The 26209-nt window shown below is 37.5% G+C and overlaps 1 protein-coding gene across 1 annotated transcript; it reads right to left on the bottom strand.

Moving 5' to 3' along the window:
• Positions 1 to 24656, bottom strand: PTCHD3 (patched domain containing 3). The gene is given in 9 exon segments (XM_079913947.1): positions 1 to 2685; positions 2689 to 2941; positions 2943 to 3013; positions 3017 to 3196; positions 3200 to 3279; positions 3282 to 3737; positions 6178 to 6323; positions 22166 to 22287; positions 23364 to 24656. Coding segments are annotated over 9 exon segments (2814 nt in total). The 5' UTR covers positions 24423 to 24656; the 3' UTR covers positions 1 to 2238.
• Between the last annotated feature and the right edge of the window lie 1553 nt (positions 24657 to 26209).

The raw sequence follows: 26209 nt of genomic DNA, 5'->3' as shown, positions 1-26209 counted from the left end.
AATTACCAATATCAAGAACTGTACATGGGACATCACTAGACATTAAAATGGTAAGAAAATAATCAATTAGCCAATTAGCAAAATGGGCAAATTCCTTATAAAACCAAACATACCAAAATTGACCCTAGAAGAAAAAGAACATCTGAATGTCCTTCTATTTGTTAAAGAAAGTGAATCTGAAATAAAAATCCTTCCCAGAAAAGCTCCATGCCCAGAAGACTTCACTGGTGAATTCTACTGAACATTTAAGTAAGAAATGAAAGAATTATATCAACCATACATCATATATTTCAGCAAATAGAAGAGGAGGAATATATATTTACTGGCTTGTTTCCTGAGGGCAGCATAACCCTGATATAAAGACCTGAGAAAGGCATCACAAAAAAGGGAATTGTAGACCAATATGCCTCATGAACACAGGAACATATACCATTGACAAAATATTAACAAAACAAAGACAGCAATATATGAAAATAATAACATGCCACGACTAAGTGTGAGTCATCCTAGGAAGGCAAGGTTGGTATAATATTAGAAAATCACTCAATATAAATTGTCACATTCACAGATTAAGATAGAAAAATAGACATGATAATCTCAGTCAATGGACAGAAATTATTTGACAAAATTTAATACCCATTCATGTTAAAACATCCCAGAAAACTATATGTAGAAAAGAGCTTCCACAATCTGACAGAAGATGGCTATGAAAAACTTCCAGGTAATAATCATACTGCCTGAGATATTGACCACGTTCCTTACAAAGTTGAGAACAAGGCAATGATGTCTGCTTTCAGTACATTTTCCCACATTTTACTGGACATTTTAAGCCAGTGCAATAAGATAAGTACAAGATAAAGTTTATGTAGGGAGAAACAGAATTGTCTTTATGTGACCTTTACATAATTGCATAGATAAAAACTATTAGAGAAACTAAAAAACTCTACATGAACTAATAAATGAACCTAAAAAGATTACACAGTATAAGGTAGGTATACCAAAACCAATTTTATTTTTATGTACTAGTAAAAAAAATGGAAAGGGGATTTAAAATATTTACAATGATATAATAAATTAATGTTCTTAGAAGTAAATCCATGTAAATCTATAAGACATGCCTGAGAGAAATTAAAGAAGATATAAAAAATGGAGAGATAAACCATGCTCACAGATTGGAAGATTCCATACTGCTAAGATATCTATTTTCCCCAAATTGATCTGTAGATTCACCATAACCCAATCACGATCCCAATCAAAAATCCCAGATTTTTTTTTTGATGAATTGACAAATGATTCTAAAATTAGTATCTAAATGCAAAGAAACTAGAATAGCCAAAACAATTTGGAAAAGAGGAAAAATGTTGGATACCTTACCTAATTTCAATAATTAATAGAAAGCTTCAGTAATCAATGCAGTGTGGTATGACAGAAAAACAGATCAATGCACAAAAACAGAGCCACACATAAACTGTCAATTGATTCTCTGACAGAGGTGCCAAATTAATCCCTATGGTGAAAGGACAGTCTTTTCACTAATGCTGCTGGGACAACTGGATAACTATAATGGGAAGACAATGAACCTCTATCCATACTTCCCAACAAACATGGGTCTATGAATTATAGACCTAAATGTAAAAATAAAACTACTAGCTTTGAGAAGAAAACATAGATGAATTTTTTGTAATCTTGGATTAGGCAAAAATTTCTTAGAGAGGACACAGAAAACACTAACCATTAAAAAAATGATAAATTGGATTCCAAAACTTAAAAACTTCAGTTCAGCAAAATACAGCACTAAGAACATGCATAGAAAAACCCCAGACTAGGAGAATAAATAATAATCAGTTGCACTTTTACATAATAATGCATATGGGAAGTACAATGAAAATAATATTCCATTTATAGCATAATACATAAAATATCTGAATTCCAGGCATAAACTACTAATGATGAAATAAAAGGAAAAAATAACTGGAAAGTTATACTTATGCTTGATTGTATAGACCATAATAAAGATGACAACACTTCCTAATTTAGCAAAGATATTTTAATGTAAGACTAATTAATTTTTCTCAGGATATTTTAAATAACATTTTAAAATGGGATCTCCACACCAAGGAAACATCCCTTTGTTTTTAGTTTATTGACTATTCTTAATAGCACATTTTTATCAGATTGGATTGGGGCAATCAGGAATTCTATAATTGGTCTTTGATTGGTTAGTGACTAGTCAAACTTTCAAAAAAAGGTTAAGAATACCGGAATAAAAATTAGGCCATGAGCAACTCCAAATACCATAACAAGAAACATAATCTTAAAAAATGTCCTGAAGATGTATGCTTTAGCTGCAGATAAGACACACACTCCTATTATTGTTGAAATTGCACTTTGCAACACAGGGTAGCCTAGCAGATACAATGCCTCGATGGTTTTTTGGTTTACTGAGGGCTTTGAACTGGAAACAAATACATAGGAAATGTGGGCAGAAAAATCAAAAGAAAACCCTATACAAATGACGAGATTAATCATGGATATGGAATCAAGATTGATGTTCCAGAATGCCATGAAACCCGTTACTCCCAAAATCACAGAAGCGATAGCAAAAGTTACCCACAAAGAACACAGCAGGTGAGGGATTAACAGTAAGGAAACAATGAACATAGGTGTTGAGGCAACAATTACATTTCAAACAGTGTTTTCTACTATTGCAGAATACTGATCAAAATATATGAACGCCTGGTTATACACCATTAGGGGAATTTCACACTTTTCGGCCATGTCTCGGAACTGGAGTAACATCAGCTTCTTATTGGTTGAAGAAGAAACACCCATGGTCTGAATGAGGGCCCGGGAACAGATGATTTCCTGTGATGATGTAATGTTAATATCATACATAAAAAGTGGAGAATCTATTACAAAATTGGGAATATTTTTTACAAAAGTTATCATTTACATCGTGATGGTGGTTTTCCATATATTTCACATATTCTCGTAATCTAAACTCTGTAAGATTTTAATCTACATAGTCACTGTTTTCAAAATCTACAAGACATTTTTCCAATTTTTGCCTAGCATCTCCTTCCCAACAGTCAAGAGCTTCAGTAACAATAAGCATAACCCTGGGACCATAAGTTGAAAAATGTTCTTCTTCTACATTAAAATACGGTGTGATGTAGGAGTCATCACTTGCCAAATTTCAGGGGTCTAAACGTTTCTGCACTTGGAAACACCCATATATACTACTTATGATGTACAAAATGTATATAAGCACTACAAAAACTTGGACTCAGTGCTTGTGAGAAAAGGACCAAAATAGTCTCTAAAGAACAAATTCATTGGGCGGATATCAGCTTTATGTTTGTCTCGGAGAGAATTACATGGGAGGCCGCAGGGCTTTTTTAACGAGGAACATTTTTGGTCAGGAGTTTCTGGTTTCTTCAACCAGCATAGACAAACTACTTCTCTATTACCATCCAGGGCCATAAATGCTCCAAAACAGGTGATGTTATAAAAATAACAAAAGAGAAGGGTTGTTCCTGTATAGATGCAGAAGTATTGTACGGACCTGAAAGAGGTCATAATTCCTGTATAGAAGGCCAGGATGTTGGTGATGGTGGTGATTGTAATGGACACTGCCACTTTTGAATAGACATTGGACATCCGTTCTTTTATGCTATCCATGAGGTTGGTCTTCTGCCAGGCAGAAATCATGATAAACATGTCATCGACCCCAACGCCTGTTAAAAAAAGAAACAGAATCTTCATACATATGAACATCCATTAAACATTAAACAGATCAGTTCACACCATTTCTTTGTCCATCTCTTAAGGTCTTATTTATCTTGCTCAATCTGTGTTTTGATACTTCTTTCTGTGATGCTTTCTCTGGTTGCCTCTGAATCCACAACAGAACTTATCGCTCCTTGCTCTGTAGTAGCTCTGTGCTTTGCACGTACTCCTATTTGCACAGAGCACAGTATACTCCACTCCTAGTCATCATTTAGGGTGTTTCAATGATGAGTCAGGAAACCTGGCTGCTGGGTGTTAGGTGAAGTGGGATTAGCAATGTATCCTTGACTCCATTAGAATACCTGAGAGATCATTTTCTCCCATAAACCATTTTATTCTAGTGCACTAATGTTGAGCCAACATACTGTTGCTTAAAATATGAGCTGGATTTATCTGTTCTACAGTTAGCATCTAGCTATCAATGTGCTGATTGTAGAGGCACCCCATAGTTTATAGACACACACACACACACACACACACACACACACACACACACACACACACAAATGCAGTTTTCCTGCTAGTCTGTTTTTGATACCCAGAAGGCTATCATTCAAACTTCACTTGCCCAGGTTAAGGCATTATCACAATAAAATGCAGGCTCTCTTGAGATCAGAAATATGCACCAAAGTAAATATTAAGAATCCTTTACATATTAAATGCCTACTAAGGTAATCAGTCTTTTCCACAATGACGTTTCCTGATTGGTTTGGAATAAAGAGGACAGGAGAACATCTGAGGACTTTGAAACCATCAATGAAGGCTAGGAGAGGAGGACCACAGAGAAGAAATGGGATTACAAAGGACAGCATGAGCATGTTGCAGACAAATTTCGTCTGCCTCAAGCTTTCTACTGCTTTCATTCATGTACACCTCTGTTTCTGTGTACATTGATACAAAATCAGTACTTGGAACTAACATGCGGTACGAGGGCCTACACTGACACAGGTTTACGTAGTGTGTCATAAACTGCATCCCGACACTCCCCCTGCTGCCAGCTTTGTGGATTTCAGTTGTATTCAGCTGAACAAAAGGGAAGAATCAGAGGTACTAAGGACGATGAATAAACTCATTGATATTTATTAGGTATTTAAAAACCAGTTTTTTCTTTATAGAACCTTGTTCAAAAATTGTCCTCGTATATTTCTTGAGTTACTGAAATCACAACCCCCCCACACACACACTCATACACACACACACCCCTACACTCATACTTCAATGTATACACAGACAGTATGAAGATGCTTTATATTAAATCGGTTGCATAGATTTTAACTATAGTTATGTATGACTGTGGGAACACTGAGAGCTTTCTTATATTTTAAGTGTGAGTGTGTACTAGGAAGGTTTCCTCCACTGTCTCCCCTAAGAAATCAAATATTATTTCTTCCAAGTTGCCTACTTTCCAAAATATAAACATATTTATCTTCTCATGCTTATTGTAAAATAAATCCTGAAAGTACAGGAAAATGCAAAGAAAAAATTTAAACAACTGTAATTCCACCCTTCGGGGATAATCCTTGCTAATATTTTAAGTATAGCCATCCAGAATTTGCTCTATACAAATATACACATATATTTGTATATCTATTTTAAACATCTTGTTTCATAGCTAGCATTTTTCATTTAACACTTTATATCTACCTCTTTTTAAAGAGTGAATAGGATTCCAAAACTTTAATATGCTATGTTTGAGTGGACCGATCCCATGTCGATATGGGATTAGGTTGTTCTTGTTTTTTCCTATTCTAAATCACACTGAAATGAAATACACGTTCTACTTTGTGAGCACTTGTCCAATAATTAGGACAAACTCCTAGAAGTGGAGTTGGCAGGTCAAAGGTATTCCCTTTTAAATTTTTAACTCTTTTGATCTGTTGCAAAGTTGTATTTTAAAACTGCACCAATTTACAAACTTCCCCCAGCAGAACATGAGTGTTCATTTGCATACAACATTCCCCAAACCTTTAATCTTGCTAATATTCATTAATAAGAAAAGAAAACAAAGGTGTCTCACTTTTGTTTTAACTTGTATCCCTTGATTTACTGAAAGGTCAAATATTTTTTCTTATACTTTCAGTGACTAGTATTTTGGATTTTGTGTGTGTGTGTGTGTGTGTGTGTGTGTGTGTGTGTGTGTGTGTGTGTGTGTGTGTGTGTGTGTGTGTGTGTGTGTACTGCCTGTTCATGTCCCTGGTCTGTGTTTTTCCATTTGGGGTACTAGATTTTTCTAACTCTAAAGACTCAGAATTCCATCTGATTTTCTTCTTTCCTGATGCCCCATTTTGGACTTGTAGAGCCACCTAAATATACTTATTCTGCTTAATGTAACACAATCCCCTTCCATTATCCACCCCACACCCCCACACACACAATGTGCAGCCTCACCTAGAATAAGAAATGGTGAATTTGCAACTATGATCACAAATGGCACCCCAATGTACAACATCAGGCCAAAGCCACTCACCACTGCCAAGGCAGCAGAAATCACTCCAAAGGCTGCAACCCACATTTTGTTTCGTATACAGTCACACCTGTAAATTTGGAGGGAAAAATCATGGAACTTGTAGTGGTAGCTTCCATACTGAAATTCCAGCAATTCATAACATTCTTGAATTGGACACCTATACAGAGCCCTCTTGGGCAATAATTCTCATACCTGTCTGCTGGAGAAGTTTAATTTCCAGGCACTAGCCCAGGCCAGCTGAAAAAAAAAAAGGGAGTTTGGAGACAGAAAATTTGGGAATCTGTACTTTTATCAAACTATACTGGTTGATTCTTACACATCTAGCCAAGCACAAATCCACTGACTGGCATTTCAGGACCACAAAGATATACTAAAACACTGCAGATGGTTAATTCCACTCTGATCTTCAAAGGAGTGTGAATGGAACGCAACAGCAAATGGAAGTACCTATATCCAGTTGTCTTCTCACCCACCTGTGACTCCAGTTAGCCCTAAACATGATCCTAAATAGCTCCTGTATTTCAAAGCTGGTTCAATATGTATCTGGCTAACAAAAAGTATGAAAGCCTCCTTCTAGAAGCAAAAAGAACTACAGCCTGTGGAACAAAAACCACATTCACAGAAAGATAGACAAGATGAAAAGGTAGAGGGCTATGTACCAGATGAAGGAACAAGATAAAACCCCAGAAAAACAACTAAATGAAGTGGGGGTAGGCAACCTTCCAGAAAAAGAATTCAGAATAATGATAGTGAAGATGATCCAGGACCTTGGAAAAACAACGGAGGCAAACATCAAGAAGATGCAAGAAATGTTTAACAAAGACCTAGAATAATTAAACAACAAACAAACAGAGATGAACAATACAATAACTGAAATGAAAACTACACCAGAAGGAATCAATAGCAGAATAACTGAGGCAGAAGAACGGATAAGTGACCTGGAAGACAGAATGGTGGAATTCACTGCCACAGAACAGAATAAAGAAAAAAGAATGAAAAGAAATGAAGACAGCTTAAGAGACCTTTGGGAAAACATTAAACGCAACAACATTCGCATTATAAGGGTCCCAGAAGGAGAAGAGAGAGAGAAACGACTCAAGAAAATATTTGAAGGGATTATACTCGAAAACGTCCCTAACATGGGAAATGAAATACCACCCAAGTCCAGGAAGTGCAGCAAGTCCCATACAGGATAAACCCAAGGAGAAACACTGTGAGACACATATTAATCAAACTGGCAACAATTAAAGACAAAGAAAAATTATTGAAAGCAGCAAGGGAAAAATGACAAATAATATACAAGGGAACCCCCATAAGGTTAACAGCTGATTTCCCAGCAGAAACTCTACAACCAGAAGGGAGTGGCATGATATACTTAAAGTGATGAAAGGGAAGAATCTACAGCCAAGATGACTCTACCCAGCAAGGATCTCATTCAGATTCGATGGAAAATTAAAACCTTTACACACAAGCGAAAGTTAAAAGAATTCAGCACCACCAAACCAGCTTTATAACAAATGCTAAAGGAACTTCTCTAGGCAGGAAACACAAGAGAAGGAAAAGACCTACAATAACAAACCCAAAACAATTAAGAAAATGTTAATAGGAATATACGTATCGATAATTACCTTAAACGTCAATGGATTAAATGCTCCAACCAAAAGACACAGACTGGCTGAATGGATACAAAAACAAGACCCATATACATGCTGTCGACAAGAGACCCACTTCAGACCTACGGACACATACAGACTGAAAGTGAGGGGATGGAAAAAGATAGTCCATGCAAATGGAAATCAAAAGAAAGCTGGAGTAGCAATATGCATATCAGATAAAATAGACTTTAAAATAAAGACTGTTACAAGAGACAAGGAAGGACACTACATAATGATCAAGGGATCAATCCAAGAAGAAGATATAACAATTATAAATATATATGCACCCAATATAGGAGCACCTCAATGCATAAGGCACCTGTTAACAGCTCTAAAAGAAGATATCGACACTAACACAATAATAGTGGGGGACTTTAACACCTCACTTACACCAATGGACAGATCATCCAAGATGAAAATTAATAAGGAAACACAAGCTTTAAATGACACAACAGACCAGATAGATTTAATTGATATTTATAGGACATTCCATCCAAAAACATCAGATTACACTTTCTTCTCAAGTGTGCACGGAACACTCTCCAGGATAGATCACATCTTGGGTCACAAATCAAGTCTCAGTAAATTTAAGAAAATTGAAATCATATCAAGCATCTTTTCTGACCACAATGCTATGAGATTAGAAATGAATTACAGGGGAAAAATGTAAAAAACACAAATGCATGGAGGCTGAACACTATGTTACTAAATAACCAAGAGATCACTGAAGAAATCAAAAAATACCTAGACACAAATGACAATGAAAACATGACAATTCAAAAGCTATGGGATACAGCAAAAGCAGTTCTAAGAGGGAAGTTTATACCTATACAAGCCTACCTCAAGAAATAAGAAAAATCTCAAATAATCTAACCTTATACATAAAGGAACTAGAGAAAGAAGAACAAACAAAACCCAAAGTTAGCAGAAGGAAAGAAATCATAAAGATCAGAGCAGAAATAAATGAAATAGAAACAAAGAAAACAATAGCAAGGATCAATAAAACTAAAAGCTGGTTCTTTGAGAAGGTAAATAAAATTGATAAACCATTAGCCAGACTCATCAAGAAAAAGAGGGAGAGGACTCAAATCAATAAAATTAGAAATGAAAAAGGAGAAGTTACAACAGACACTGCAGAAATACAAAGCATCCTAAGAGACTACTACAAGCAACTCTATGTCAATAAAATGGACAACCTGGAAGAAATGGACAAATTCTTAGAAAGGTATAACCTTCCAAGACTGAACCAGGAACAAATAGAAAATATGAACAGACCAATCACAAGTAATGAAATTGAAACTGTGATTAAAAACCTTCCAACAGGGGCTTCCCTGGTGGCGCAGTGGTTGAGAGTCCGCCTGCCAATGCAGGGGACATGGGTTCGTGCCCCGGTCTAGGAAGATCCCACATGCCACGGAGCAGCTGGGCCCGTGAGCCATGGCCGCTGAGCCTGCGCGTCCGGAGCCTGTGCTCCACAACGGGAGAGGCCACAACAGTGAGAGGTCCGTGTACTGCAAAAAAAAAAAAAAAAAAAAAATCTTCCAACAAACAAAAGTACAGGACCAGATGGCTTTACAGGTGAATTGTATCAAACATTTAGAGGAGAGCTAACACCCATCCTTCTCAAACTCTTCCAAAAAATTGCAGAGGAAGGAACACTCCCAAACTCATTCTATGAGGCCACCATCACCCTGATACCAAAACCAGACAAAGATACTACAAAAAAAGAAAATTACAGGCCAATATCACTCATGAATATAGATGCAAAAATCCTCAACAAAATACTCGCAAACAGAATCCAACAACACATTAAAAGGATCATACACCATGATCAAGTGGGATTTATCCCAGGGATGCAAGGATTCTTCAATATATGCAAATCAATCAATGTGATACACCATATTAACAAATTGAAGAAGAAAAACCATATGATCATCTCAATAGATGCAGAAAAAGCTTTTGACAAAATCCAACACCCATTTATGATAAAAACTCTCCAGAAAGTTGGCATAGAGGGAACCTACCTCAACATAATAAAGGCCACAGCAAACATCATTCTCAATGGTGAAAAACTGAAAGCATTTCCTCTAAGATCAGGAGCAAGACAAGGATGTCCACTCTCACCACTATTATTCAACATAGTTTTGGAAGTCCTAGCCACAGCAATCAAAGAAGAAAAAGAAATAAAAGGAATACAAATTGGAAAAGAAGAAGTAAAACTCTCACTGTTTGCAGATGACATTATACTATACATAGAGAATCCTAAAGATGCCACCAGAAAATTACTAGAGCTAAGCAATGAATTTGGTAAAGTTGCAGGATACAAAATTAATGCACAGAAATCTATTGCATTCCTATACACTAATGATGAAAAATCTGAAAGAGAAATTAAGGAAACACTCCCATTTACCAATGCAACAAAAAGAATAAAATACCTAGGAATAAACCTACCTAGGGAGACAAAAGACTGGTATGCAGAAAACTATAAGACACTGATAAAGAAATTAAAGATAAAACAAACAGATGGAGAGATATGCCATGTTCTTGGATTGGAAGAATCAATATACTGAAAATGACTCTACTACCCAAAGCGATCTACAGATTCAATGCAATCCCTATCAAATTACCAATGGCAATTTTTACAGAACTAGCACAAAAAATCTTAAAATTTGTATGGAGACACAAAAGACCCCAAATAGCCAAAGCAATCTTGAGGGAAAAAAACGAGGCTGGAGGTATCAGGCTCTCAGACTTCAGACTATACTACAAAGCTACAGTAATCAAGACAATACGGTACTGGCACCAAAACAGAAAGATAGATCAATGGAACAGGATAGAAAGCCCAGAGATAAACCCACACACATACAGTCACCTTATCTTTGATAACGGAGGCAGGAATGTACAGTGGAGAAAGGACAGCCTCTTCAATAAGTGGTGCTGGGAAAACTGGACAGGTACATTTAAAAGTATGAGATTAGATCACTCCCTAACACCACACACAAAAATAAGCTCAAAATGGATTAAAGACCTAGATGTAAGGCCAGACACTATCAAACTCTTAGAGGAAAACAAAGGCAGAACACTCTACGACATAAATCAAAGCAAGATCCTTTTTGACCCACCTCCTAGAGAAATGGAAATAAAAATAAAAATAAACAAATGGGACCTAATGAAACTTAAAAGCTTTTGCACAGCAAAGGAAACCATAAACAAGACGAAAAGACAACCCTCAGAATGGGAGAAAATATTCACAAACGAATCAACGGACAAAGGATTAATCTCCAAAATATATAAACAGCTCATGCAGCTCGATACTAAAGAAACAAACCACCCAATCCAAAAATGGGCAGAAGACCTAAATAGACATTTCTCCCAAGAAGACATACAGATGGCCAAGAGGCACATGAAAAGCTGCTCAACATCACTAATTATTAGAGAAATACAACTCAAAACTACAATGAGGTATCACCTCACACCAGTTAGAATGGGCGTCATCAGAAAATCTACAAACAACATATGTTGGAGAGGGTGTGGAGAAAAGGGAACCCTCTTGCACTGTTGGTGGGAATGTAAACTGATACAGCCACTACGGAGAACAGTATGGAGGTTCCTTAAAAAACTAAAAATAGAATTACCATATGATCCAGCAATCCCACTACTGGGCATATACCCAGAGAAAACTACAATTCAAAATGACACATGCACCGCAATGTTCATTGCAGCACTATTTACAATAGCCAGGTCACGGAAGCAACCTAAATGCCTATCAACAGATGAATGGATAAAGAAGATGTGGTACATATATACATTGGCATATTACTCAGCCATAAAAAGAATGAAATCAAGTCATTTGTAGAGATGTGGATGGACCTAGAGATTGGCATACAGAGTGAAGTAAGTCAGAAAGAGAAAAATAAACACCGTATATTAATGCATATATGTGGAACCTAGAAAAATGGTACAGATGATCCAGTTTGCAGGGCAGAAATAGAGACACAAATGTAGAGAACAAACGTATGGACACCAAGGGGAGAAAGCAGTGGGGTGGTGGTGGTGGTGTGATGAATTGGGAGATTGGGACTGACATGTATACACTGATGTGTGTAAAACTGATGACTAATAAGAACCTGCTGTTTAAAAAAAATAAAAATTAAAAAAAAAAGTAAAGCCTCCTTCTAAAAGATTTTCATACTCTCCTCTGATGGAGAAGTGGGCTCTAGAGAAGTGGCTACTAACTGCAAAAAATATGTGATATGTACTCCATTTTGAGTAACACAAGCTATGCCTGTTTCTTGGTTGGACCAACAGAAATGGGAATACATACACAGCAATTAAGGAATGGGTTTAACACTTTTCCTCCCAATACTCATGACTTTACATTTTAAAATACTGACAACAGCCTCTGGTTTTCTACTTTACTCATTTGCTAACTGCTCCAAAACAAATGACTGATACCTGCCTCTAGATATTTTTAGCAGGAGAGAGAAACTAAGTCTGGTTTGAAAACTGGGAGAGTCAACTAAGCCAATGGAGCTACTGATTCCAAAACAGCAAGAATATAACTAAAGACCTTATTCAGGCAGGACCACATTAAAATAGCTGAACTTTCTTATTACTACCAAAAAAAAAAAAAAAAGAACCTACACTGTGCCTCTATCTCACTTTTTCTCAAGCTGCTGATGCTTCAGTGAGACTCAGGGGCCCAAAGATACACACACACACACACACACACACACACTCACACAGTCCCACTCCAGAGCGAAAGTAAATGTCTTCGTTACGACAAACACTTCTTAAAGTAACAATACTGGTTTATAGGCGTTTAAGATAAGAAAGCAACACAGATGAACTGTGAAATCAGAAAGATTAATGAGGATAAAAGCTACAGGTGACATGTTTATCCCCATTCCCTCTTTCAGGTTTCTGGATTTTGTTGGTGTAAATTTTTCAGAGGATGGGGGAGTGAGGTATTTTATTGGCCAGAGTGACTTGACTTTGACTAGTTGCTGTGTTGACTTTTTCTAAATGACCTTTATTTTAATGTTCAATAGGCAATGGAGGGAAGATGTGAATGTAGAGCACTGTTTGGTGAACACACTTGCAGATTTTCTAGTCCCCAAGAAGGACCTTGGTTAAGCAGTTTATCAGAATGACTTAGGAGAGTCTTAGAACTTTAGATTCCTACAGTCCTGGAACACAGCTCTGCAGATTCTGATCTATAGGTTTCTAGAGAAGCTGCAGAATCCAAGTGTCTAAAAATGTCTTCATATGATTCCAATGCTCAGGCAGTTAGGCATCACTGGCAGCAAAATGGCCAATTTTCTGAATTTTCTATTCATTTAAGGGGAGGCTAAATTAGAAATCATCCCACTTAGAATACAATCTATGTATACGCTTGGTGAGGGATCCACATCTTCCTTGAAAGATAATGATGTCTATCAAGACTAAAGAATAGTTTACAGTCTATTTGAATCCGAAAGATTCTCCGGATTTTTTTCTGAAATTGATCTCACATTTGGTGTAAGTTTTGTCGTTTCCAAAATGTCAGACAATTTTGAAATAGTCTGGAAGCTCAACATACCAGTACTTACTATAGAATGAAGTTCAATTTGGAGTATACCTTTTGAGAAAGTCTTACTACTGTTTAAATGACTTCACTGCAAGACAGTAAATATGGAACCACAAAATGTGTTTGAATAATGGTTCTGTATGAGGTAAATGCATGTAGGCAAGGAATAACTTTCATATATAAGTGTGTGAGACAGGCAGGATGGGGATATCTTAGGGACTGTCTAGGAGGCCGCACCCAGAACAGAGATAAGATTCTCAGCGATAACAGACAACTGGGAGTGAGAGATGTCAAGGAACTTACAAAAGCTCTCACAGGAAAATCAGTTGTATATTCAAACCCAGAAAAAGCATCTATTAGACCATCACTCAGCATGTATGGCTTGAGAATCTTCCTCTTCCCTTTCCTCTTCTCCTTGGGCATGTTCCAACCCAGGAACTAGTACAGCAAGATAAGAAGTGACAGAAGAGGGCAGGGAAGCCCTTTTTTCCCCATAAAAGGCTTTCCCATGCAGTGTGCTCCAGCTAAGAGAGGGGGAAACCTCAGCTTCAAATCAAGTTACCACTTTTTGTTTATTACATGGACATGGACATTTTAATTCTGATTGGAGGACTCTGTCTTACCTAAGAATGACAATGAAAGTCACAGGGCCTGCCTCAGTTTTTATGGGGCAGAGGAAGAACTTGCTCTACCTACAAAACTTAAAGGGAACAGAGGGAGATGAAAATAAAGTTGCTTTATGTTTACACCTCATGTGTCCTGTGTGTCCAATATGTTGGTTATATAAGCATAAAAAGTCTTCAAAGACAAATGTAGGTCATTTTCTAATTGCCTTCAATATAAGATTTTCTGCATTACTGTTCACAATTATTTGCTACAGATAAGCAAGAATTGACATAACTTTGTATATTCAGAACCAACTATCCAGTAGAAGACTTCTGTCAAACTAGTTCTTGGTACCTTATAGATTCCGTACTAATTTAAAAAATTATTTATCCTACTAACTTTAACACGGCTGAATTTTGCTTTCTTTCCTCCCCCCTCCCTCCCTTCCTCCCTTCCTTCTTTCCCTTCTTCCTCCTTTTTTCTTCCTTCCTGCTTTTTTCATTTCTTTATTTTCTAAGGGATGTGATCTTCCTCTCCAGAATAACAAAGTAATAAATTAGCTTACTGACTCTACAGATGCACCCGGTGTGGTTACGTCCCTTTACCTATTGGAGCCTCACATCTTTCTCCACCTTAAACTAGAGAGTTAAATTATATCATTTTCCCCCAAACTTATGTACTTATGAGAATAAGTTGGAGAAATTTTTGAAATATAGATTTTCAGACTTAGCCTCCAGATACTTGATTCAATAGGGCAGGGCCTCAGAATATGTGGTTTTAGGGCTCTCTCTGTGACTCTGATGTGAGAATCATTAGAATAATATTATTTGTGAGGTTCTTTCTACATCTAAATTCTACTTTGTTTTTGGCTTATATTTTTCATATTTTAGCTTTCCGGCCATAAGAGCTCAAACTAACCCTAATGCCTAGATAACAAGTGCTTAACAAAGTAAACTCCACACCAGAACAATGGAGATGCCCGTGTCAATTAAATTAGAGCTTACTTTTTTGTATAGTTAAAAGTACTAGTTCAAATTTATAATAGAAATAAAGACTTGTTTCTTAGCTCTATCAGCATATCTGCCTCCAAATGACACAACTAATCATAACTGGCAAACATGTAAGGTAATAAACATATACGAAACAAACAAAACCAGCCAAAAGTTCTTGTTACTATTCCATTTGATTGCATACTATTGCTAATGGGCAAAATTTGTTTTAAGTCATTAGGTTTAAAAAATAAGAGTTTACTGCTAGACATCAGAAAAATGTAGAGTAAGAATTTTCCACTTCTTGCCTCCCAACCGATACATAGAAAAACAAGCAGAAGTTGTCAGAACCAACTCTGTGATCTCTGGAAAACAGTCAAAAGTTTACAGAGAGCTGAAAAAAAAAAAAGGCAGGGGGCCTTTAAAACAGTAGGAAAGTTTGTAGTGAGTTTATATGCCCTACTTCACCTCCCTCTCTGGTGGGATACAAGTTTTAAAGTGGCAGTGACAATAAAGTGGCAGATGTGTTAAACTGGCCATAGTCTTAAAGTGACAAGAGTCTTAAAGCAACAGCAGTCTTAAAGCATCAACAGCCCATGTTACCAGTGTGGGACTATGTCCTTATTTCTGGAAGGAGCAGAGCAGACCTTATTCACGTAATATTTTATATATCAGTTCTAAACTGCCTAGGGACTACCTGAAGGACTGATGCAAGGCACTCCTCTGTTTTGTCTAACACAAAACTCAGGTTGAGAAAGGTGGAAACACCACAAACTGAATAAACAAACTTCACATGCATAGGGCAAAAGATTACAGCCCAAACATACAAAAGACTGCCTAAGGCAGAAGCTGGGGAGCATTTCTCTGGGAGTTTAGAATATTCACAAGTGCCGTGTATACTGGGGAATTTAGAAAGTCACCCAGGGCAAGATATAATGCTCAAAAAGGACTTAAGACACTAAGCTTTTCACCTATGGCTAATCCCCAGTCATGGCATAACCCTGGGTAAGTGTTGAAGGAGAGTCCAGGCACACAACCATTTTGAAAAGACTGCGAGAGCTCCTGGAATGCAAGGAAATTTCTGTCAAAACACTAGCTGAACACAAGCTAAGGAACGGGACTTCAGTGACAACATAAACAAGGAATACAATCTTTGCAATAATAGTTTGGGAAAGTCACTAAGAAGATCAACTACTACAGTATTAAACAAACAAGCAAACAAACATCAGGAAACCCTGGGGAGGTAGGAAATCTGATTTCCAGTTACCACATTATAATAGTCAAATGCCAAGTTTTCAACAACAACAACAACAACAAAAACAAAATCCCAAGGCAAATGAATAAATAGGAAAGTATTGATCAGGCAAAGGAACAAAATAAATTGACAGGAAAGACAGAGACAGGACCTAGTAGATAAAGACTATAAAATGCTGTCCTAAATAAGCTTAGAGAACTAAAGGTGAGCACTGACAAGGATATAAGGAAAATAATGTATGAACAAAGTGATCATTTAAATAAAGAGATAGAAAAAAAACTTAAAAGGAACTAAAATTCTAGAGCTGAAAAGTACAACTGAAATAAAAAACAAAACACTAGAGATGTTCAATAACAGATTTAGCAGGCATAATAAAGAACCAGTGAACTTGAAGACAGGTCAATTGAAATTACTGAGTCTGAGAGGCTGAAAGAAATAAGAAGTGAAAAGTACCTCACTGACCTGTTAGATTCCAGCAAGCAAACCCACATACATATAATGGGTGTCCCTGAAAAAGAAGAGAGGGGAAAAAAGGCAGAAAGACTATTTAAAGAAAAATGACTGAAAACTTCCCAAATTTGATAGAAGACATGAAGCTACAAATCCAAGAAACTTAACAAATTCCAAGTAGGATAAACTCAAAATGATCCACACCAAGAGACACTATAATCAAACTATTGAAAGATGAAGACAAAGACAGTCTTGGAAGCAGCAAGAAAGAAGCAACTGATCACGTACAAAGGATACTTAATAAGTATCAAGGTTGATTTCTCATCAGAAACCATGGAGGCCAAGGGACAATGGATGATATTGAAAGTGTTAAAAGAAAAACCGATCAACTTCAAGGCAGTGTCCAGAAAACTCTCCTTCAAATATGAAGGAGAAATTAAGACATTTACAGATAAAGAAGAGCTGAGGGAATTTGTTATCACTAGGCCTGTCTTATAAGAAATGCTGAAGGAACTCCTTCAGATTGAAATGAAGGAAAAAGAAAAAGTAACCGAAGTCATGAAGAAATACAGATCTCCAGTAAAGGTAAATACATGGGCAAATACAAAAACAAGTATTATTGTATTTTTGGTTTGTAACTCTACCTTTTACTTCCTACAGAATTTAAAAGACAATGACATAAAAATAACTATAAATCTATGTTATAGTGCATACAATTTATGACAACAACATAAGGGAGGGAGGACAGAGATGTATAGAAGCAGCATAGTTAAAAGTTAAGTAGGTATTAATTTAATATAGATCATTTTAAATTTAAGACGTTATATGAATCTCCATGGTAACCACAAAGAAAGTCTCTAAAAACCATCACAAAAGGAAATGAAAAAAGAATCAAAACAGCTCACTAGAAAAACAGAAACTAAACATAAAAGAAGGCATAAATCAGGAATTCACTGGTCCAGTGGTTAAGACTTGGAGCTTTCACTGCCTGGGCCTGGGTTCAATCCCTGGTCGGAGAATTAAGATCCCACAAGCTGGGCTTCCCTGGTGGTGCAGTGGTTGAGAGTCCGCCTGCCTATGCAGAGGACACGAGTTCGTGCCCCCGTCCGGGAAGATCCCACATGCCGTGGAGCAGCAAAAAAAAATAAAATTTAAAAAAAAAAAAAGATGAGTATTAAAGAAAACATCCCACAAGCTGTGCAGCATGGCCAAAAAAAAAAAAAAAGGCATAAGTGGATGAAATGAAGAACAATAAGCTATAATATATACAGAATACAAACAGCAAAACAGCAGGAGCAAGTCCTTCCTTGTCAGCGATTATTTTAAATCTAAATAAATTAAACTTTCCAATCAAAAGGCAGATATTGTCAGAATGGATAAAACAGCATGATTCAACTATATGCTGTGTACAAGAGACTCACTTTATATCCAAAGACATGAATAGATTGAAAGTTAGAGGATTTAAAAAGATACTCCATATGAATAGTAACCAAAAGAGATCAGGGGTGGCTATACTGATGTCAGACAAAAATGGACTTTATTTCAAAAACTGTTAAAAGAGACAGAGGGACACTATATATTGATAAAAAGGTCAATGAATCAGGAAGATATAACAACTATAAACATAAATTAACCACAAAACAGAGACCCAAAATATATGAAGTAAATATTAACAGAATTGTAGAGAGAAATATATAGCTCTACAGTAATAGTTGGCAAATTCAATACATCACTTTCAATAATGGATAAAACATCTAGGCAGATAATTTATAAGGAAAATGAAAACAAACATACAAAATACCATAACTTATGAGAGGTAGTGACACCAGTGCCCAGAGGTAAATTTATAGCTACATTAAAAAAGAGAAAAGATCTCAAACCACTTTGTGGATTTAGACATCTTGTGGAACCAGAAAAAGAAGAGAGAACCTAACACAAAGCTAACAGAAGGAAGAAAATAATAAAAACTAGAACGGTGATAAATTGAGAATAGAAATTGAGAATAGAAAAACAATAGACAAAACCAACAAAACCAAAAGTGGTTATTGAAAAAGATCAACAAAATTGACAAACATTTATCTAGAGTGACAAAGGAGAAAATAAAAAAGATACAAATAACTAAATCAGATATGAAAGTGAGGACATTACTACTGAACTTACAGAAATGTAAAGGATTATAAGAGACTACTATTAACAATTTATGCCAACAAACTGGATAACCTAGATAAAACGCACAAATTCCTAGAAATACACAAAGACCTAAACTGACTCAAGATGAAATAGAACATTTCAACAGACATGTAACAAGTAAAAGGATTGAATCAGTAATCAAAAACCTCCCAACAAAATAAGTCCAGGACCAGATGGCTTCACTAGTGAATTTTACCAAACATGTAAAGAAGAATTAATACCAATCCTTTTCAAACCCTTCCAAAAAGTTGAAAGGAAGGGAACACTTCCTAACTCATATGATGAGGCCATCATTACATTGATATCAATTCCACACAAAGGTATCACAAGAAAGCTACAGATAATACCTCTTATAAATATAGATACAAAAATCCTCAACAAAATTCTAGCAAACACAATTCAATAGCATATTGAAAGGATTATACATCATGACCATATGGGATTTACCCCAGGAATGCAAGAGTGGTTCAACATGGGAAAATCAATCAATGTAATACGCCACACTAATGGAACAAAGGATAAAAACCACATGATCATCTCAAAAGATGCAGAAAAGGCATTTGACAAATTCCAATATCTTCTCATGATAAAAACACTCGAAAACAAGGAATGGAAGGAAAGTTCCTCAAAGTTATAAAGTCAATAATGAAAACTGCATAGCTAACATCATACTCAATGGTGAAAAATGGAAAGCTTTCCACCTAAGATCAGGAACAAGATAAGGATGCCCACTTTCACCAATGATATTCAATATTGTACTGGAAGTGCTAGCCAGAGCAATTAGACAAGAAATCGAAATAAAAGGAATTCAAGTTGGAAAGGAAGAATTGTAACTATCTCTTTGCACAGATTATATGATTATATATATGAAAAATCCAAAGACTCCACAAGAAAACTACTAACGTTAGTAAACAAATTCAGTAAATCTGCAGGTTATAAGATAAACACACAGGATTCAGCGGTTTCTATCCATGCACAATGAACAATCTCAAAACGAACTTAAAGAAGTAATTCCATTTAGTGTTTTAAATAATGAAATACTTAGGAATGCATTTAACCAAAGAAGTGAAAGACGTGTATGCTGAAGACTACAAAACATTGATGAAAACTAAAGAAGACCTAAATTAATGGAAAGACATTCTTAGTTCATGGGGAGGAAGACTTAATATTGTCAAAATGACAATCTCACCTAAGCAATCTACAGATTCAACACAATCTCTATCAAAATTCCAATGGCGTTTTCTTCCAGAAATGGAAAGGTCAACACCCAAATTCACAAGGAGCCCTGGATATCCAAAATAACCTTAAGATGAAAAAAAAATGGACAGCTGAGATTTCCAGATTTCAAAACTTATAAAAAAGCTACAATAATTAAAACAGAGTGGTACTAGTATATGGATTGACATATAGACCAATGGACTAGAACTGAGCGTCTGGAAATAAACCCATACATCTACAGCCCATTGTTTTTTGACAAGGATGCCAAGTCCATTCAACTGGGAAAGAAGAGTCTCTTCAACAAATGGTACTTGGACAACTGAATTTCCACATGTACAAGAATTAAGTTGGACCCCTACTCCACATCACATACAACTATGAATTAAAAATTGCAATCACCTAAATTTCAGAGCTAAAACCATAAAACTCTTGAAGGAAACACAGGGTAAATGTGCATGACCTTGGACTTGTCAATGGATTCTTAGATATAACACCAAGACACAAGTAGCAAAAAGAAAAATAAATACGTTGAATTTCATCAAAATTAAAACTTTTGTGCATTAAAGGACATTATCAAGAAAGTAAAGAGATAATCTACAGAGTGGGAGAAAATATTTGCAAATCATATATCTTGATAAGGATTTAATATCTAAAATATATAAAGTACTCATCAAAAATAGGACTCAACACAACAAAAGGACAAACAATTTCATTAAAAATAGGTAAATGTGGGAATTTCCTGGCAGTCCAGTGGTTAGGACTCCACGCTCTCACTGCCAAGGGCCTGAGTTCAATCCCTGGTCAGGAAACTAAGATCCTGCAAGCTGTGTGGCACAGACAAAAAAAAAAGAAAAAAGGGCAAAGGACCTGAATAGACATTTCTCCAAAGAAGATATACAAATGACCAGTAAACACATAAAAAAGATACTTAACATCATTAGTTACTAGGGAAATGCAAATCAAAACCACAATGAGATGTCACTTTATACCTACAAGGATGGCTATAATCAGTAAAACAGAAAATAAGTGTTGGTGAGGATGTGGAGAAATTGGAAAACCTACACATTGCTGGTGGGATATAAAATGGTGTAGCTTCTGTGAAAAATAGTTTGGTGGCTCTTCAAAAAGCTAACCAGAGAATTATCATACAACCCACTAATTCTACTCCTAGGTATATGCTGAAAAGAATTGAAAACAAGTTCAAACAGAGATTTGTACACCAACGTTCATTGCAGCATTATTCACTATAGTCAGAAGACGGAAATATTCCAAGGGCCCATAAACAGATAAGTAGATAAAATGTGGTATATACATAAAATGGCATATTATTCAGCCATAAAAAGGAATTCATGCTACAACATGGATAAACCTTGAAAACATTATGCTAAGTGAAATAAGCCAGTCACAAAAGGACAAATACTGTATGATTCCACTTATATGAAATCTCTACAATAGGCAAAATCATGGAAACAGAAAGTAGATTAAAAAGTAACCAAGACTTGGGGGAGACAATGGGGAGTTATTGCTTAATGGTTACAGTTTCTGTTTGGGGTGATGGAACATATTTATAAAGAGATAGTTGTGATGGTTGCACAACAGTGTGAATGTAATTAATGCCATAAATTGTACACTTAAAAATGGTCTTTAGGGACTTCCCTGGTGGTCCAGTGGTCAAGACTCCATGCTCCCAGCGCACAGGGCCCAGGCTGGATCCCTGGTCAGGAAACTAGATCCCGCATGCCACAACTAAGAGCCTGCATGCCACAACTAAGAGCCCACATGCTGCAAATAAAGATCCCATGTGCCGCAACTAAGACCTGGCATAGCCAAATAATTAAATAAATAACTGTTTTTTAATGGTTTTTAAAATGGTACATTTTATGTTACATATATTGTGTATACATTATATACATATATATTACCACAATAAAATATTTTTTAAAGTTAGTGTTTAAAAAACTAATAAAATTCTTTTACCTGTAGCATGATGTGATTGCAAATAATATGATTAGAAGGTATGCCAAGTGAAACAAGGGGATCACTGTCATAGAAGTTGGCTCAAATTCCAGTTGTCTAGAAAGTGATGTAAAGTAGACCATCTGCCACAAAAAGATACTCAGATAAGTAACTTTTAATTCCGATATCGTGTGTGTTACAAATGATATTGAAACACTATAGCTTATTGACTGAAACATTAAAATTCAGTAAAGAATCAAACTATGTGGATTATGATTTTAGAATAAAGAAGGTAATAAAGATTTGCTTCTTCCCACAAATCTCTGGCATGCTTTCCAAAGTTTATTTCAAAAATCTAAAGTTTAAAACTCCTGAATATATGAAATCTGAATCTTATATAAAAAAATCATTGATAACTATAGACATTTTGGCTTTTCTAAATTTTTATTAGGTTGTTATCTTTTACTATTTTAACTGCACAAATATCATTTCATTAAGGACTGGGTATTCAAAGGCTTTTTCCAGAAGGTGTCTCACTTTCACCAGTTTTGTTCAGAGTATTAGGTTTGCCAGCCCAGCAATTACTGAACAGCTAACATGTGCCTGGCACTATGCTATAATTTACTTTTAAAATGCTCAGCATTCTTTTTCAACAAAACCATGGAACTTTTGCTTATAGATTTTTTTTTTTATTCCACTGAACTCTAAACAAATTTTAGGGGGCTCCCAGAAACAGCAAAGACTTTAACTAAAAGTAAAAATTTCAAAGTAATTTGACCAGAAAACCAAACTAAACCTTAAGATCAATGTCTGTACTGAACAGAACAACCTTGAGGATGTACAATTTGTGTTTTTCAGCAAAATGTTACCAAGGATTTAAGATTTCTGGCTTTTTTTTTTTTTTTTTACGTCTTAGCTCTCTTTTTTATTTTATTTTTAAAAAATTTTGTTGTATAGTTGATTTACAATTATGTGTTAGTTTCAGGTGTACAGCAAAGTGAATCAGTTATACATAGGCATATATCCACTCTTTTAGATTCTTTTGTGGCATTCTTCAGTGCGCTATGTTAAGAAAGTTGGATTAAGGACCAAATACAGCAGAACACACCCAGCTTCAAGTCAAGGGCTCCATCAAGTAATTAGGGAGTGCTGTTGGAAAAGTCTTCTTATCCCTCCCACCTTCTCCTGGCCTCCCTGTAAAGCCCCAGCCGCTAGGTACCTGGATCTTCTTCAAGGCCAGACTCTTTTCAAGGTTGCCAACTTGGTTCAGGAAGTGGATCAGCCACGCCTTGCTGCGTTCGCTGTCCTCTCCTTCGCCAGTCTTCAGGTAGTACTGCAGCCGCATGGCTTTGGCCTCCAGGAGTAACTGGCTCAGTCCCATGCTCTTGCCTAACACAGTTCCTCCAAGGATGTTGGCCAGGTACACGACCTGGCCGGCTAGGCTGTAGATGGGGAAGGTGATGTTTTTCAGGTTGAGGACACTGTTCGTTTTCCAGGCGAACAAGAGTGGGTGGAAGGGTACACAGTAGCCCTGGTTCTTCGAGTACACCTCATTGTAGAGGATCTGGGTTCCGTTTGCCTGTGTCACAGTCAAAGCCTGAACCGCGTCGTCCACTTCACTAATTTCTGATAAGATTTCTTGTTCCAGCAGCGAGTTGGTGTTGGAGACCACTAGAATGGAAGCATAATTGACCCCGGTGCTCTTCCTGGCGATTGAGAAGAGATTGGAGTCGTTGGCGGTGAAATGTCCCTGCACGAAGCGTCGCTCAGCCTTGGCGGGGCTCCCTATCGGGGTGTACTGCTCCTCGACGTCTTCTTCTTCCTTGGGCAGGTGAATCAGGCCAGCGCCGAGGACGGCCGTCAAAACCATGGGCAGCAGAAAGAAGATCCAGGGGTGCGAGCCCACCTCCCATCCCAGCCGCCGGAAGGCCCGGGAGAGCAGCACCTCCAGGCAGTCGGTGTGGCAGCGGGGCCTCTCGGACACTCCGTTCTCAGACTCCGACGCCGGCAGAGGCTGCGACTCCGGCGGGGCCCCTGCGCGCTGCCCCGCAGCCCAGCCCAGCTCGAGCTCCTGTCCCGGACCCGACGCCGAGACCGGCTCCGGCTCGGGCTCTGCAGCCGGGAGAGGCTCGGAGCCGGGCCCTGCTGGCGGCTGCGGCCAGCTCTCCGAGTCCGGCCCCGGCCCCGCCTCCGGCCCCTGCGCTACGGGCCCCGGTTCCTGCCCCGCCTCCCGCCCGGGCGCCGCCTCTGGCGCAACCTTAGCTGCATTAAGGCTCATTTCCGGGAAGGAAAGGCGACGTTCTCAAACAGGACAGCAGATTGGAAGGGCGCTGCTGGACGGAGCGCCCATCTCCACCCACCCGACGGTTTCCTGGAGAAATTCTGAAGGAGTCTGTTCGAGCCCAGGCTGCTCGCGCCCGGAGGCTGGAGCTTTGCTGGCGGCCACATGGTAGCCTAACCAGCCCCAAATGTGTCCCTGCGCCCAGCCTCTCACGATTCAGTGAATACAAGAAACACGTGTTCCAGGCGAATGGAATCGTGCCTGTCCTACAGGACTCACAATTTATTGGCAGAATTTGGCTGGTTCACGGTCGCCCCCCCCCCCCCCGCGCGCGCGCGCACACACGCACACACAAATGGCACAGATATGTCATGTGTTCTAAGTGGCAGCTTTTACCTTTGGGCGGATCATCCAGAAGCATGGTTCTCAGGGTAAGGCTTTGGTGAACCTGGTACACCTAATTTAGTTGTTTTTATTCTTTAACTACAGACATAACATTCTCCTTGTAAAAAGTTAGAAGTAAATGCATAGAATGAAAAGTGAAAAAGAAGAAAATAACCCAGAAGCCAGCCCTAAAACTCCCTTCTGCCCCATTCCTCCTCTTAACGGAAGTGTTAAAAAGTGGGTGTTTATCCTTTCAAACCGTTTTCTTCGCATTTGCAGGCATATCAAAATATATGCAGGTATATCTTTTCCATGAGTATTATTGCAGTGTGTATGCAGATTACATTGTTCACCAAATATGTCAAAGGATCTTAACATGACTGCATGTAGAGTTATCTTACTCTTTTGAATTGCTTTATAATTTTCCAGTGTATGGGTGAAACATAAATTAATGAGCCATAACCCTATTGATAGATCTGTGGGTCTTTTAGAGTGTTTTGCTGATATAAACAGTGCTAAGTGAATGAATGTCTTTTACTTAGAGCACAAGAACTATATTTGTGAGATGTTTTTGTAGAAAGGGATTTACTGGGCCAAAGGATATCCCCCCTTTTTTTTTTTTTTTTGGCAGTACGCAGGCCTCTCACTGTTGTGGCCTCTCCCGTTGCGGAGCACAGGCTCCGGACACACAGGCTCAGCGGCCATGGCTTACAGGCCTAGCCGCTCCGCGGCATGTGGGATCTTCCCGGACCGGGGCACGAACCCGTGACCCCTGCATCGGCAGGTGGACCCTCAACCACTGCGCCACCAGGGAAGCCCAAGGATATCCCATTTTAAATTTCAGAGTTAATGATGAAATCCATAGAAGCTGTATCAGTTTACACCCTCATAAGCAGTGCATGAAGTTTTGTTTTGTCATTAAAGTCATGAAGTTTTGTCATGTTTTGTTTTGTTTTGTCATTAAAGTCATGTTTTGTTTTGTCATTAAAGTCATGAAGTTTTGTTTTGTCATTAAAGTCATGAAGTTTTGTCATGAAGTTTTGTCATTAAAATGTTTGAGTTGTGCCACTGGTATCTTATTTTGATTTTACTTTTTTAATTTGTTGCTTAGACTCCCCATATTTCCTCTCTGGGTGAACTATCATCTTATATCTTTTCCTGGTTTCCCTTTTGGACTGTTAGAATTTTCTTCTTGATTATAGAAACCATTCATATACTAATGAAATGACCGTTTTGAGCCATGAGTCTCCCCACCCCCCTACTCTCCCATCCCCATTTTGCTGGTTGCCATGCCTTCTGTTTGTAGTTGAATTAACTAATGTTTTTAAAATGAGTTCTGGATTTTGTTTCATAATAGACAGCTGTTTCCCTTTCAGTGATTATAATCAACTTTAAATTTT

This window comes from Stenella coeruleoalba, assembly GCF_951394435.1.
Source record: "Stenella coeruleoalba genome assembly, chromosome: 2".
Taxonomy (NCBI): Eukaryota; Metazoa; Chordata; class Mammalia; order Artiodactyla; family Delphinidae; genus Stenella; species Stenella coeruleoalba.
The sequence above is the reverse complement of the archived record's forward strand: the minus strand, read 5'-3'. Positions and strand labels throughout refer to the sequence as shown.